At 36.0% G+C, this 17,064-nt stretch overlaps 1 protein-coding gene across 1 annotated transcript in view; it reads left to right on the forward strand.

Annotated features, from left to right (window-relative positions):
* Vha14-1 (V-type proton ATPase subunit Vha14-1) overlaps positions 1–17,064 on the forward strand; it is an 84,273-nt gene that overhangs the window by 13,153 nt on the left and 54,056 nt on the right. Inside the window, exon 2 of the mRNA XM_090402739.1 lies at positions 5,119–5,200. Coding sequence (XP_090258865.1) covers positions 5,119–5,200 — 82 coding nt within the window. The remainder of the gene's footprint in view (positions 1–5,118; positions 5,201–17,064) is intronic.

The following is a 17,064-nucleotide window of genomic DNA, read 5'->3' on the forward strand; positions in this document are numbered from 1 at the left end:
CTGCAATTATTAAAACTTCATCCCTACTTGTTTATCCAAGCTAAAAGTCTATATAAATCTTCCTGAAAAGAGATAACATTGTGGTCCTTATAACACTCCCTAATTTTAAATCATCAGCATATGACTTAATATCTAATATAGGTTCACATGAGCAAATAAATTGAAAAGTAGGGACCCAGGAGCAGAGCACTGTGTCATAGCACTGGTTAACATTCTTTTCTATGCAACTTACTGGTATTGTTGAGAGAATTAGTCTTTTGTCCATCTGGCAATTCTATTATCCATCTCATCTCTCTTGCTTGTTTATCAATTTGTACAACAGTCCATCAGATCCTTTTGCAAAGTCCAGGAATATCAACATATTTGTCACTTCATCACAAAATATAATTAGATTGCTAAAGCAAGCCTACCTGTTCACTGACCCATGTTGATTATTGTAGAGAATTCTATATCTATCAAACCAAGCCTATATTTATTCCTACCAATCTGTTTTCACAATAACAGCCTGATTAATGTCTAGTCACTCAACACTTCACACACTTGTAATTTTTCACTTTTAATTCCAACAGCATTTGCTTCTCTTTTGGGCATTGCAATGGCATCATTCTCACTGTATGATATATAATGAACACTTGGTCAGCATATATCAATTATCTCTTTTTTGAAAGTTGTCTGAGGATCAATGCTATGTAATTTGGAAGAGACCCCACATAGCCTCTTTAGGAATTCAGATAATCAAGCAGACTTCTGACCTAATGTCCAATCTCATCTTCTCGTGATAGGCTGATAAGTATCCACCTGAATAAACAAGGATGAGCTTACAAAATTGCCTTATACCAAAAGAAAATGTTAATACAACACAGTGGCATAGCTAGAGCTATTGCCGCCCTGGGTGGTCCGTGAGTTTGCTGCCCCTCTCAATACATACCAAAAATACTACCAAAAGTCAAAATGATGTAGGAAAAGAAATTAAAACACTGTTTGTTTATTTTAGTTGTAAGTATAGTTGTTGAAAACTAATTATTAATTAAGTAATAAAATTACTAAGTTAACATAAATAGAAGAATCGTCGAAAAATAAAATTGTCTCACGTGAAGAGTGCCGTCCAGAGCGGACCCCCCCCCCCCAGCTATGCCACTGATACAACATTATGTGTTATGCTGGCTGGGATATCAACTGGTTAAACAAGATTCTCCATATTTTTGTCAGTGAATGAGAACCAGTTCGAACATTGAAAAGTCAATTGGAACAAACTCATCTTCAGCAGAATTCAAAATATGCACTATCAACATAAGTATCAATGGAAAGTGGAACTGCCAGAAAAATTAGAGAAATACCATGGCATTATAATTGGTGTTACTAAAATGATGATGATAACAGGCAATATTTTTTAATTAATTACTACATGATGATTCGGGTAATAGCGATCAGAGAAAGGAAGGAGTAACTATAGGATTAAATGCTAAACACTTAGATAATCTTCTTGAATGGTAGGCAGTTTTAATTAATGATTGACAGAATTCAAAATGAATAATTGAACAATGAGACTTATCTGCTGTGGGATCAAGGACACAAATAGTTTCTGCTAAGAAGAAATGGAGGAATATTTTGAGGCACTAGAGAAGGCATATGACATAAAGAGAAAATTGGTCTTCTTTTTTTTTTTTTTTTTTGAGATTTAAACAGCAGAGTAGGAAATGTATCGCAGACATATAAAAATATTTTAGGAAAATTTGGAGAAAAATACAAAGCCAATAATGATGGCAAGTACCAGCCAAACTTCTGTTTGGGATACAGCCTACTCATTACTAATATCATGTTGTAACATGCACAAATTCACATGAGGAAAAGACAAAAAAATCGAACTCATGTCAGTTCAGGACAGAGGAGTATGAAATTTGAACTAGGAAGTGGTCACTATTTAGTTTTGAGCAGGATAGAAATAAATATCTGACTGAAAAGAAAAATACCCGTGAGAGTTTTAAAAATATCAGAGCTTACAGAAATTAAATGTAGACTCAGATATACAAATAATATTGGTGGGGGGGGGAGAAAAGGGAAAAAAAGGAAAGCATTAGAAAACCAAATCTTAAACTCATTGGCAGTCTGAAAACACATTGATTCAGCCGAGTAGGCTTGTGGTGAAGTTGCTTGCAAGATAGAAAAAATTGATGGTGGGATAAAGAAGATGAGGCTGTCCAGGAAAAGAAAAAAGTATATTACAAGTTCCCATCAAGTAAGTCAGTAACTGCTTGTTTAATAAAACAAGCAGTGATAAAACAGGGGTAGGAAATATTCAAGAGGAATGCATTCGGGTTTATTAGCACTTGAGGAAAAGTCATAAGAAACCTGAAACATGAAAATGTAGTTAGAACATATGATATTTGATTTGGAATACCCAAATATGGAGGTATAAATAGTTTACTGTGGCTGTAAAAAAAACTTTTATGCCCAATTACAAATGATTGGGATACAACTCCAAACAGCAAATATTCATCCATTCATCTTGCTACCTCCCCTTGCAGGGCACCATGGCGAGGTGCCCTTGCACCACAGTGTGGTATTGGCCCTTTTCATCCTTAATCATTTTGTCCATTTTCTTCCCATATTCTTTGCTCTACTTCTCTGGAGTCTTTTTTTTACCATCCTGTGTTCCAGATCACCATCACTGGGATCCAATGCCCCGCTGGTGTGTTTGCTGTGCAGCACAACCTATGGGCATTCAGAAAAAGGGATCCTGGTAATCTTGCACTGCTTTGGCAATATGGGCAGTCCTGGATGGCCCAGCTAATCAGTTGGCTAGCAAAATTACTTGCAAGGAATGAGGTAGGAGACTTAATGCAACAGTGTTGCATTAAGTCTCCTACCTCATTGTCTAGGGGAAAGGGCTGAAGGATTGCTGTGGTGCTGGTATAGTATAGTATGCTCACACTTTAGAGAGCTTCGCTTGGAGACTTGCCCAGATTAGTCGATTCATGCTGAAGGGGAGAAAGAAATGAAGGACGTATGAATTGATCACCAACACGTGAAATCACGTGCTTTATAGGTAAAATTTTCCAACTGTTATACAAGCAACATAGTTAACACTTTAAAAACTACAATGATCATAAAATAGAAGTTAATTTTCCGATGTGTAATAATAAACAACTCATCCCACAATACGGATTGATTACCCTATTATCGGAATGGATTCTCCTTCTGTTGACATGGGCAGAAGTGTCAAAGGGTCTCGAATCTGTGGGCGTACTATATCAGGGATAATGATGGTGTTTCACTTCAGAGCACATTTATTGCTTGCCAGACAGTGGGCATCCATATGTGCTTGGTGATGGGTAGGGAGCGCTGGCACTGAAGAGGAAGGGGGAAACCCTTGAGCATAAATTCTTCATCCTCAGATTTTTCATGGGCCTTAACAAGGTCCCAAACAAATACTGATACCATAGATACATAACTTAACAGAAGTTAGAAACAAGATGCTACACATATAAATGTACCAGTGTTTCTCATTATCCCTGCAACAGGCGAAAAAAACTAAAAGGTAAAAATGTCGCTCTTTTTTTATTCAAAAAGGTTTAGAAGGATGGAGGAATCTCCAAAAGACTTGAAAAAAGCTGCCAAAGATTGTTGCATTAAATATGAATTAGATGCTTTATGCTTAATAAACGAGTTAGAGTGTTTTAAAAATCAAGCACAAGTTTTATTTACTGATTTGGAAAATATGTATCACTTTGAAATTTTGCAGGGCATTGTAAATTACAAATTATGTGAATCTTACCCTAACATAGTAATATTATTACGTTTAATACCTACTTTAACAATTGCCGGTAACAATTGCTTCAGGAGAATGGAGTTTTAGTAAATTAAAAATTATAAAAAATTATTTAAGATCAAAAATGAGTCAGGAACGTCTGACCAATTTAAGTATTTTATCAATAGAATCTGAAATGTTTTGTGAAGCAAATTTCGACAATGTAATTGATAATTTTGCTCATATAAAAGCTCGGAAAATAAAATTCTTGTAAAAATGTGTGTTATTGTATTAAAATAAAAAGTATAAAAATATCCGATTTTTTTTTTTTTTTTTTAGAATGGCGCAATTTCCTTTCCTGGCCATAGGCACTAAAATTCCTCACTATGTCTCTGCTAACCCCACTGTGTGCTATGACTATTGAATTTGCCTATAATAGCAGGTTTTCTTTGACTGGGACATTTCAAAAACAAAGGTTATACTAGGCAGTTTATATATACTAAGAAGATACTGATGTTACCCAGATCTTTTCCAAGGATTACTATGTTATTTTGGTTTGTGGTTAGGCATCCAGTAACTTGGAGCCTGACGAATGCAAATAGCACTTCCATATTTTTCATGTGGTGTTTCTTTTATGAGCTTGATACCAGCAATTTTGGGTCTAGCTTGTTGAGAACCTTTGTGTGTCTCCTGTAGACATAAAATGTCACATCTTTGTTCTTTACACATTTTTGCAATAAGATCATCTTCTTTTACAGAGGAAAGGCCCTCTATATTGTGTGAGATAATTGCCAGGGTTGATTCCCATAAGGGCTGTTGATTTTTAGTCATTGTGTCTCTGATGAAGAGGATGCTAGTAGCACTATAAAACTATAGAAGACTATACTGTAGAACGCTGGCAATAGAATTTGTGGCTTGTAAAGAAGCCAACAGGGGTGGCAATGTGAATGCTTCTGCTATTACCTCCGTCATTTTTAATTGTTTTGCCTTTAAAAAATGGTCTAATTTAAATTAACATATCTGAGATGGCTCAAATTTAATTTCAGTAATAAAGATCTCAAATTTCACAAGATCCAGTATTGGGGAAAAAAGAATGATGTGTATATGGGCAAAGTAAATTTAATAGGTGCTCATTTTTTTCAAATGTTCCTAAAGATGGTCAGTACGTAAAAACTGATGTGAGATAATGGCATCTTAGGAACATCGAGATAGTCAGTGGAGAGTTTATTGTAATTTTTCTTTCAGTCTCTGCATTTTTTTTAAGACAGTTATAAGCTAGTAGATTAGAAAACTCATTGTGAACCTCTCATGATGACTCATGACACCATGGAGACATAATAATAATAATGTATTTCATTTTTATGCTGCAGGATACTTGTGTAGGGTTTCTGCTTGGTGGAATTGGAGAAATAAATAGATCTCGTCAACCAAATTTCATGGTTGTTGACAAAAGTAAGTTTATTATGTGCAAACTTTTATTTTGCTAGTATAGAGAGAACTGTAATTTTTACAGGAGTTTTTTTATATCACTATATTTGATATTTTTAATACATTGTAAAGTCACTAAAAATTTTTACATTGCTAGTGAGAGCCAAGCATTAAAATTGAAATGCAAATTTAATTTTAGTTTTGAGTTCAGCTTTAATATACAACTGGAACTGGTTAAAACACATGCATGCACACATACTTAAAGAATCGTGTGTATTCATAGCAACCATTATGATATGCAGAAATTTCTTTCTCTTGTCTCTCTATTTTACTGGATTACTATCACCTGACTACTGGCTGACTGAGCCATTTCCAATTATGTAAATGCTTTTTCAATTCAAACTTTTCATCAAGAAAAACTTGTGGTTCATTCCGAAGTTCAAATAAACCAATAAGGACTTTTCCATGAGAAAGCCAACGAACATCGGTATGGAAAAGAAGTTGTGTATAGTTGCTTCCCATTTTTTTGCAAAGTTGAGAGAAAAGTTTGGTGTTTAAAGGATGGCCTTTAATATAATTTATCATTTTCACAGCTTCATCAAGAACTTTTCTTAGGTCTGTAGACATCATATGTGTAGCCAAAGCCTCCCTGTGTATGCAGCAGTGTGTCGACTTTGCATTTGGTGCAACAGCTTGAATCCTTGAAACAAGCCCTTTTTTAGATCCGACCATGGATTTTCGTGCTTATTCCAACACAACTTTTACAATCAAGCTTGTTTTGATGCATAAAGGTATTTATACTGTTGAATATTTCTTCTCCTGTTGTATGTTCTGGCAATATAAATGGTTGTCATGAATTTTTTTGATTTTTTTCGTACCTAACGAACACTAGAAGATTTGCAAGATTTGTAATGTCAGTGGATTCATCTACCTGCAACGCATAATAATGACTCTTGTGTATATCGGATACCAATGTTTGTTTTATATTTTCAGCCATTTCAGTGATTCTTCGATGAACGGCAAATCCAATCAAAAGATCTTTTTGCATTATCTACGATCATATTTTCTGCTTTTATTATTGCTGCAGGCTTGACCAAAGTTTCACCAAATGTTTTTTCCGCTGCACCACTTTTTGCTATTAATAGCGACATACGATATGAAGCTTCTAAAGCCTTCATGTTTTCACCTCCTAACACAATTGACATCACTTTTTGAGATTCTTTTAAATTTTTTAGTTTATTTTGAAAAAATTCGATAGGTTTGTCTTTGCATTCATTATGTTTCGATTCAAAATGGCGATTTAAATTACATGGTTTCATGCTTTCATTTTTTTAAAGTTTCACCGCAAATTACACATAATGGAATAGGTTTCCCGTTTCTTCATTTCCCGTCCATGAAAATCCACATTTCAAGTAATTTAAATCATACTTATGAAGTTTTCTCATCTTCTTCCTAGTTGGTTCTTTAGAGATGTCAGACGACACACACTTATCAATTTCACTTGATCCAGATACAACATCAACATTTTCTTATTGCTGACAGCTTCTTGTATCTACTAAGTTCCTCTCTTTTGCGCATTTTAAAAATCCAGTCTTTAACCAGTGATCCATACTTAAGAATTTGAAAGCTAAAAAAAATTACCGTATTTAACGAACAGTCCTTCAACAAATGGCTAGTGAAAGCAGAACTTGAAACGGACAGCAATGGTAGGCTAGTAGAGATAAAGCAGCTATGAAGACATTCATATGATTGGTGCAGTATTAACAAAAGATCGTGCTACTAATTGACAAAGGAAAGCCGACAGTTCAGTTGAAATGCTAATTCTCTTCAACCGAATTCCTCATATAATATCTGAAACACATTCACTATATATTTCTTAGTTTTAACACGCTCACTCAAACAAAACTATATGTTGCCGGTGCACCATATGGTTTTTATTGTCTACTATGTAGCATTTTATGTGGGAGGGGTCATGCGATTTATTAGCCGTTTTAATCCCAGTTGTCTCTAATTGCACTATTTGTTGAGAAACATATTACACAGCCTGCAGATGTCTCTGTACCTTATTCATTGATACAATAGGAATGTTTTACGATCTCAAACTTAAATTTTATTCCATGCGTTAATGATGCATAGCCAAAAATTGCCACAGACCCCCTGAAGACCTTTCCGGACCCCCGGGGGTCCGCGTACCACACTTTGAGAAACACTGTACTAGATCTTATGTTCTCACACTCTATAGTCAAACAAATTTATTTGTTTTATGACTGCGCCATTTCGACTATGTATTGAGTGTGAGATTATAAGATTTTATTATTATTATGTGACATCTTCAGGGAGTCCAAAGACTCATCGAGGGAGGACACCTACTCTACATCTCTGTCTCCAGTGTTTAATTCAACTACAACTAACCACAACTACACTGACACCATCTACTGCCCACCACCATCACTAGTATTTCCACAGACAATCACAAACGTTCATGCCCACGTTTGGATTCGAACCCGCAGCCGTTTGGCTGGAGAGCGATATGCTAACTGCTCGACCAATCAGGCCAGAAATTTTTAACTAAAGACAAAGCAGATATTGTTAGCATTTCCAGCTTATGTTAATCTTTACCTCTAATTAGTCATGGCTTGATTATTGATCACTTAAACTTTATTTTATGCAGGTTCAAAATTTTCAGGTTAGTGCATTGACAGAATCAGTCCAATAATGTGTTGTTCACAAACCATTTAATTAAATCAAAAACAAATATTTACACAGTCTGATTCACATTAATATATCCACACACACACACACACACACACACACACACACACACACACACAAAATTGCATTACAAGTCATTGTCAATTTCAATTCTTCCTGATTCAGCTTAGATTTATGCTTCTTCCCTTGCAGTTAAATCACAATCTAGAATATCCTGCTAGTCATACATTCACAAACTGAAAATAATGCATACTCTGAGAGTAAGCTTAAATCAATATTAATTTACATTGTCTAGTACAGTACTCTTACCTATACACAATTGAGATTAAGATACACCTAGAGTGAGCTTATTTTGATTTTACTTAAACAATCTGATTCTACCTATACACAGATACATTTCATGTACTTTCTTGATCGGAAAATCACATAAGTGCTTACAATTCTCGTTTAGATTGCCTTTTACATGAATCTTTTGTCCACATGAAAGTTCTCCTTTTTCTTTCCTTCTGACGACTTGTTCACAACTTCCTGCCAATTTTCTTCTTTTATTCAAGCCGCTGACTATTCTATGCCTTCTAGAACCCTTAACAAGACATCTCCTTCTTAACGAGATGTCCGAACGATCAACACGATACCTCTCATGGTGATGGACCCAGGTAGGAGACGATTGAGAGCCCTCGGACCTACAATGTTTCCCTTTCAATTACTGACATTGGACCTCACGTAACAGCGGACCTAAACAGTCCTTCTCAACGTTTCACCTTATAAAGGCCCAGACTTCTGTTGTATGCATATGTGCATCTCTCGAAACTAAATGTATATGAATATCCGAACATTATTATTATTCCAAGGCCCTATGGAGTAAAAGACTCATTTTGTCACACACACAGCTCATCATATTGCACCTTAAACACACAAATTTGCTGCAGACAGCACACTCTCAGGCAAGGCATTCCAATCATTCACAACTCTGCATGCAAAAAACCTGCTTCTACTTCCCTGCTCACACCCTCCTTATACAGTTTCCAGGGATGACCTCTGGTTCTCCCCTAATCTCCCCACCATTTTCTGTAAAACCTCTCCAACATTGATCCTATAACAATGTTGCATATCACCCATCTTCCTCCTATCCACTAGACACTGTAAATTGCATGTTCTCAAACCTTTCTTATATTCGACATTCCAGAGATCAGAAACTACTTAAGTAAGTCATCTCTGGACCCTTTCCATCACCTCTTTGTCCATTTGAAAACCGGGTGACCAAATCTGTGCACAGTAGTCCATGTGTGGTCTAATCATAGTCTTATACAATGGAACAAGAATCTTCTTACTTATACAAGTCAGTGTCATCTGCATCATTCTCAGAATTCTTTGTGTTGTCCTCACAATTTTGGCAGTGTGTCTCCTACATTTCAGATCCTTATCTACTATCACCCCAAGATCTCTTATTTCCTTCACCTCCAACAGTATATCCCCACCAAGCATAAATTCTACATCCCATCTTTGTTTCCCAAATTTTAAAACTTTACATTTTGCAACATTGAACTCTCATCCCCATTCCCAATCACTCAATTTATTCAAGTCTTCTTGTAAGGCCACAACATCTTCTTGACTCTTCATTGTTCATCCCAACTTTGCATCATCTGCAAAAACTGAATATCCCCATCCAAATCTTCGCCAATATCATTAACATATAGATTAAACAGCAATGGCCCTAAAACAGATCCCTGAGGCACACCACTAGTGGCATTCCATTTCCGGGATATTGCTCCCCCCCTTACACAACTTGCTGATACCTATCAGATAGCCAGTGTCCGATCCAATGCAGTAATCCAATATCCAACCCCATCCGCTATAGTTTTACTATCAACTTATCATGTAGTAATCCATCAAAAGCCTTTGCAAAATCTAAGTACAGGTATCCCTTGCTTAATGTAGTAAAATTAATTGCTGCAATCCCTTGATATACGGACGAGTTTTGATTAATGCACCTTTATGAGGGTACGTGGCAGGAATTTGATTATGTTAAACCAAACACACACACACACAAAAAAAAGTGCAGAATATCACTCGTAACATATGAATGCACAGCTACTCTGACCTCCAAGCTATACACTGAATTATGTAGGAATATTTATATTAAACATTTTGCATTTATCTGTCAGATCAGCTGCGAGCTCTGCAGGATTAAAGGCGCATTAATCAAAACTCTTGTCCGTATATCAAGGGATTGTAGCAATTAATTTCACTGCGTTAAGCAAGGGATACATGTACTTAGATTTTGCAAAGGCTTTTGATAGATTACTACATGATAAGTTATTAGTAAAACTATAGCAGATGGGATTGGATATTGCATTACTGCATTGGATCGGAGACTCAGATCTTATATTTCTGTCGTCTAAGGCACTTTGTACCCTATCAAACCACCTATATCTTGGTCTTCCTCTGGGTCGTTTTCCTGCCAACCTGGCAGAGAACACTTGTTTTGCCAATCTTTCCTCACCCATTCTGTTTAAATGACCATACCACCTGAGATTAGCTCTGCTAACGCATTCTGGATGCCGACAACGTCAAGTTCTTTCCTAATATCCTCATTTTTAATATTAATGATATTGTCATTCATGCCATCTGTTCACGCCTCTAATCTTTCTCAGGACTCTCATATCTGTGGTCTCTAATCTTTGGTCAAGTGTTTTACTTCTGACCCAGCTCTCAGATCCATAAGTTAAAACTGGTTTGAACACCGTCTTGTATAAAGCTAATTTAGTGTTCCGACTAATTTCTCTCTTATTCCATATGAATTTATTCAATTGACTTCCTACTATACCAGCTTTATTGATTCTGTTGTCTATTTCCATATTTCATTTACCCCCTTCACTAAAAATCGTGCCTAAGTAGGTGAGATGTTTTACTCGTTCACAATGCAGTTGACATTTTCAACGATTCTGCCTATTTTCATTGTCTTTGTCTTTTTATTGCAGACCTTCAATCCATATCTATTACAACAGTTATTCAATTTAGTCAAGGAATTTTGCAGATTCGTAGTGGATTTATTGATAAGTATAACATCGTCCGCATAAAGCAAAGAGCGGACATTAACATCTCCAATTTTAATATCATGTTTAATACCACTTTCCTTCATAATGTGATCCATATAGATAATGAATAACAGAGGGAATAATGTACATCCTTGTCTCACACCAGATTTAACATTAAACCATCTTCCTGTACTGCCTTCAATTCTAACTGCTGACTTACAACTCAAATAAAGACTAAGTATTGCTTGCTATAATGCTCCATTGACACTATATAACTGTAGCGTATTGAATAGCTTCTCTCTTGGCACCTTATCATATGCCTTTTCCAGATCTACAAAACTCAAATAGAGATCTTTGTTATATTCCCATGATTTCTCCACTATGTGTCGTAAAGTGAAGATCTGATCCTGACAGCCTCTATTTGGCCGGAATCCAGCTTGTTCTTCACCAAGCTTTTCTTCTACAATTCTTCTCAACCGTTTCTCAAGTATACTTGCATATATCTTACCAGGAACACTCAGTAGGGAAATACCTCTGTAATTCTCACATTCAGTTTTATTTCCCTTTTTATATATGGGTACTATGAGAGCTCTACTCCAATCATCGGGAATTCGTCCCTCTGTCCAGGTCTTCTGAACTATGCAGTGCAGCCACTGGAAGACTTTTATACCACCATACTTCAGCATTTCTGGTCAAATATCATCTACTCCTGCTGCCTTTCCACATTTTAAGCCTTTGATGGCTTTTTCTACTTCAAGTATGGATATGTATTCCTGACTGTATGCCTGTTGAGTGTTTTTTACCACTATGCTATCACTGCTTGTTTCATTTAGCAATTTCTCGAAGTAATTACTCCATACTTCAAGGATATCTTTTTCTCCCATTTTCATGTCACCTTTATCATCTCTAACTCCTTTTACAGTACTTTTTCTCCATTCTAAGCTTCTTCAATAACCTGCAAAATATTTTGCCACCTTCTTGATATTTATTTTCTATGTTCTTGCCAAAGTTTTCCCATGACTTTTGTTTAGGTAGTTTTGCACAATGTTTAGCTTTTTTACATTTTTCTCTGTATTTTCTAAGAGCACAATCTGACTCTGTATTTGCCAGGAACTTTTGATATGCTTTCTTCTTTTCCTTCACTGCCTCTTTAACTTCCTGTGTCCACCATAGAGTTCTGATTTTTCTATCCTTGCAGACAACCTCATCACATGCCTCTTTGGCTGTATCAATCAGGGTTTTCTTCAAGGCTTACCATTGAATTTCTAAAGTTTGGTTCCTGTTCTCAAACTGTTTACTTTTTTTTTCAATAATCTTTGTGTATTTTAGTCTACAGTTCACATCTGAGAGCTGCTCAACTTTTATTCACTTTAAAACTTTCTTACATGTTATTCTTTTCAATACGAAATTCAGTTTTATCATGCTCAAGATTAATAGTGATTACTTCCAATTTCAAATCCTCTGTATACTATGGTGTCGTGCACAAGGGAGAAAAACATCACTATCAATAATAACATAGTCAATGAGACTTTTCTTATTTCTTGCCTCTTCTCTCCATGTGAATTTGTGCACATTTTTATGTTGGAACATGGTGTTAGTAATAACCAGTACATGTCCTGAGCAGAAATCCAACAAATATTTGCCATTATTATTAGCTTTGCTCTTTTCTCCAAATTTTCCCAAAATATTTTTGTATGTCTGACAATCATTTCCTACTCTGCTATTTAGATCTCCAACAAGGACCAATTTTTCCTTTTTCATTGTGTCAGATGCTTTCTCTAAAGCATTAAAAAAATTCCTCCACTTCTACTTTAGTAGAACCTTCTTTGGGACTTTCATTGTCTAGTTTCCCATTCTCATATTTGCCCACATCCCTCTACTTGAGACTGACTGCCATTCAAGAAGATTAGCCTCGTATTTAGTGTTGAATACAATGGCTACTCCTTCTTTTCCTTGATTGTCATTGCCTGAATATAACATTTTGTATTTATTGCTCAGAAAGATCTCGCCAGTTTTTGTCTTTTTTGTTTCAGTCACCCCTATTATGTCGATCTGGTACTTATCTAATTCCTCAGCCAGCTCCATTTCTTTGCAATTCAGGCTTCTTATGTTGATATCACCGATCTTGAACTCTGGTGATTTTGAGTTGGGGTGTGCTTTCAGATTTGTTCCAGTAGCTGACTTTTCGCTGTTCGCCATGGTTCCCTGGGCAAACAGCGAAACAATGGGTGCCTTGTTTAACCGGGCAATGCCCCAGCCGGTTTAACATATGTTATGTAAAGGTTTGTGATATTTGACAGTAAATTGTATCTGAGAGATACTGCGACCTCCAATGTCAGTATAGTATGGTTTTTTTTTTTTTTTTATTCTTTGTTCAATAATTTCTAGATGGTAAATGAAAATAAAGAAACCATCATGTATTACTGAAATAGAGAGCCAAAGGCTTATTTATCTTACATCTCCTCTATGAGATATGCTTTACACTAAGGAAATTGATCTGGAGATTACTCCACCTTTACTACGAGTTGCTCATAAGGTTGTTTATGCTTGCATCCACCAAAAGTTTTAGTTTCTATATATTTGGCGCAAAACTTTTGTAGTTTCTATATTCGGCTATGAAATAATGTTGGATTCAATATCCACTTAATTTGTACCATAATGTATTATATTTGCAGTGTTTTTTCTTTGTTTTATTGCTTGTTTGCTGAGGTCTGGAGAGAGTCATTTTGCTTGTTATCGTAGAATTTATGCTGATTAGAAAAAAACTAAAACTGTTCAAATGACTCTTGATAACTTCTTCTGATAAAAAAATTGCAGTAAATAATGTAGGTACAAGTATTTATTAAACATTTACTTTGCATTCATTTTTTATCTTTCCTAAAAGAGTACCATATAAAAAAAATTATTAATACAGTAATCGATCATGGACGAATTGTAATTTTTACCATTGATCATTAGATTTGATTAATGCGATTTTGATATACGCGGTAACCTCGAGGGATTAATTAACCGTGTTAATCGAGGGATACCTGTATACTACTGTGTATCCCTCTACTCTGTCCAAGGATGCCATCACCTTATTGTAATAAGTAAGTAGTTACTAAAACATGACCTCCCTTTAGCAAATCCATGCTTTCTATCAAAGATAATGCTATTGTTGTTAACCCACTTCTGAATCCTAGTTCTCACCAGCTTTTCCAACAACTTAACCACAACATCTGACACACAGATAGGCCTATAATTTGATGCCTGAGTTCTATCACCTCTCTTACGAAGTGGCACAATCATGCTCTCCTTTGGAACTCGACCCAGTGGAAGACTCGTATTAAAAAAATATGTCAAGGCAGATGTCAACTCCCTGGCACATTCCTTCAGAATACATGGTGATATATTATCAAGTCCCACAGCCTTATTAACATCAAGTTTGCATAATTCCCTATACACCTCTTGCTCACTTACAGTCTGTCTTTCCTCCTCCCTAATAAACTGCTCTCAATCTCTCCATGATGTCACATTCAAAAGAATGAAAGACCTTTATGAACTGTTCATTAAATATCTCCACTATATCTTCTGCAGCATTTGTCCTCATACCATTTTCTCCAATCCATGTCATCCTTCCATAATCATTCTTTTTTTTTTTTTTTTTTTTTTTTTTTGCTGGCTACATATCAAAAAAACTCCCTAGGATTCTTCTTGGCTTTGTTAGCTAACTGCTGCTCCTACTTCACAATTGCTACCCTTACCAACCAAGTCACCCTTCTTGCCTGGTCTTTGTAATCCTCATTGAATTGGTTATTACTACTTCTCTTATGCTGCCTCCATAATGCTTTTTTTTTTCTCTATATCGCATGCTTAATCTCTTCATCCATTTTACACTTACCTTATTTAACCTTCTGAACCTTGGAATATATCTAGATATTGTTTCTACTAGATAGTTCTTGAATATTCCCCAAGCTGCATTGATCTCTTTTCCAGCTAACTCCTCATTCCATGTTACACCTGCAATCTGTCTCCTGAACTCTTCATAATCACCAGCCTTGTAGTTCCACATGTGCCCTTTTCTCACAGAGGTCTTCATCCTGCTGGCAATCACCCATTCTACTATGATCAGGTCTAATACACTCTCCCACCTCTAGTCCCATCCATTTCATGCTGCCTTAAGTAATTATCTCTGAGCAGGTGTATAAATTCTATTTCCTTTTTGCCATGTGATCTTTCTTCCTTCCAGTCTCTATCTCCATAGTTGAAATTCCCCATAATAATCACTTGACCTGTACTCATTGTACTAATTTGGCGATGCAGATGTCTTCCAGATCATCTGTGGAACTCCCTGGCTTATAACAACAACCAATATATTTTGTCTTATTGGTCTTAATCTCACACCAGATTGCTACAAATGAACAGCCACCCTCCTGCCTGTCTCCTATTCTTTTTGGCTGCAATTCATCCACTATCATTAGCAGTACCCCTCTCCCCATCCTATTTTCTGTTATCTTCCCTGAAATTACTGAACCCTTCACGTTCAATCCCTGTAAATACATCATCTGCTGTTAGCCAAGTCTCACTAATGTCTATAACTTTTGGCTATAACCAATGCCAAAAACTCCTCCCTTTTGTTCCTGATACTTCTGGCATTAGTATATAGAAACGGCAACATCCCTTTAATTTTATTAATTAATAGAATTTTTTTTTTAGCTTTTGAAATATACTACTTTTGTGGAAGAGATACATTTCAAGTTATAGCAAGTAAACCATCTTTTATTTTATGATGAAAAAATCAACAAGAGGTGCTTTGAGTTTTTAGATACTTTCTCGGCAAGTTTAAGTCTTGACTTTTGGAGTCAGCATTACCATTTTGCTATGTTGTTATATGGGAAGGTTGAGTTTTTGTAGGTACATTCAGTATAGTTAAGTTTCAGTATACCAGAAGCACTCGCATCGGTTCGCACTTCATGCATACAAAACAGATGAAACTCAGAAAACAAAAACAGCAACTCATGATAGATGACAATGTTCAATTGGATTGGTTGACACAACCAATCACAACCATTGATTTATGGGTGCTATTGTCTCAGCACACACACCCTGCCTCGCCTTCTAGCTGATTTAAAACCGCTGGAATGCTAAGAATTTGACCCATCTGTACCTCTGTTTGAAGGGCTCAAAGGTGAGGTGTTTGTATTTGTCAATGCACACCCTGGACTATTAATACAAATGTGATGCGATGTTTATGGATATGAAAGTGTTCTCTTTATGAAATATTAGTATATTATGTTTAATTTTAGGAATCATGTGAAGCCAGGAAACAATTAGGGGAGTCTTTAACAGGAATTAATGCCAAAATATAATATCGGTGATATTGATATTCCATAGTGTAAACTGCACCTACACACCCTGAATATTCACCCCTGATGACTACCTAATAGCTCCATTATCCTTTTCCATTTATAGAAAACCCACACATAAAGTAAGGTTTTTGCATACCTTCAGTCATATTACCAACCATCCCAAACAGTATGGCATTCTCAAAACCTTTACACACAAATGATTCCAAGCTCAGCTACCTTCACAGCTTTTTTTTTAGCTAATGACTACAACCACTATTAAATATCATCTCCACATCCCATTTGCAACCAACACACAAGACCACAGCAAAGCCTTCATATCTCTTATATTCAAGGTACAAAAGAAAAGTAGCTAATGTTCTGCAAATATGATATCTGTGCCTACTTTCAAACCACTCGTTCAGTTAGCAATCTTCATCCATTCTCCTAAAGATCAACTTCATCCTCTTGCACATCTTGAAGCATGTTGTGCAGTTTAGTCTGCTTTGGACAGACAAGTAGATCAGACCAGACTATGCTCTGGATACTTCTTTATATAGGATTAAATGGGAGAAGACATCAGAATTATATAAAGTCACTATAGGTCCGAGACAGATTATTTTTAGAATCAACACTGGTTATGAAGCATTTTCCCTAGCCCCGACAAGTATGGCTACATTAATTTCCCAAATATCTAGGGGGCAGTCATTCTGAGACCTGATAGCACAATCCTTCAAATTAACTTGATGCTTATTTCACCCATAGAGAGTGCCATGTTAGGGCATTAGTTTGTTCATTATCATCAATTTCCTGA

The sequence above is a fragment of the Typopeltis vanoorti genome, chromosome 13, assembly GCF_054136105.1.
Source record: "Typopeltis vanoorti isolate ZY-2024b chromosome 13, IOZ_Tvanoo_1.0, whole genome shotgun sequence".
Lineage (NCBI taxonomy): Eukaryota > Metazoa > Arthropoda > Arachnida > Uropygi > Thelyphonidae > Typopeltis > Typopeltis vanoorti.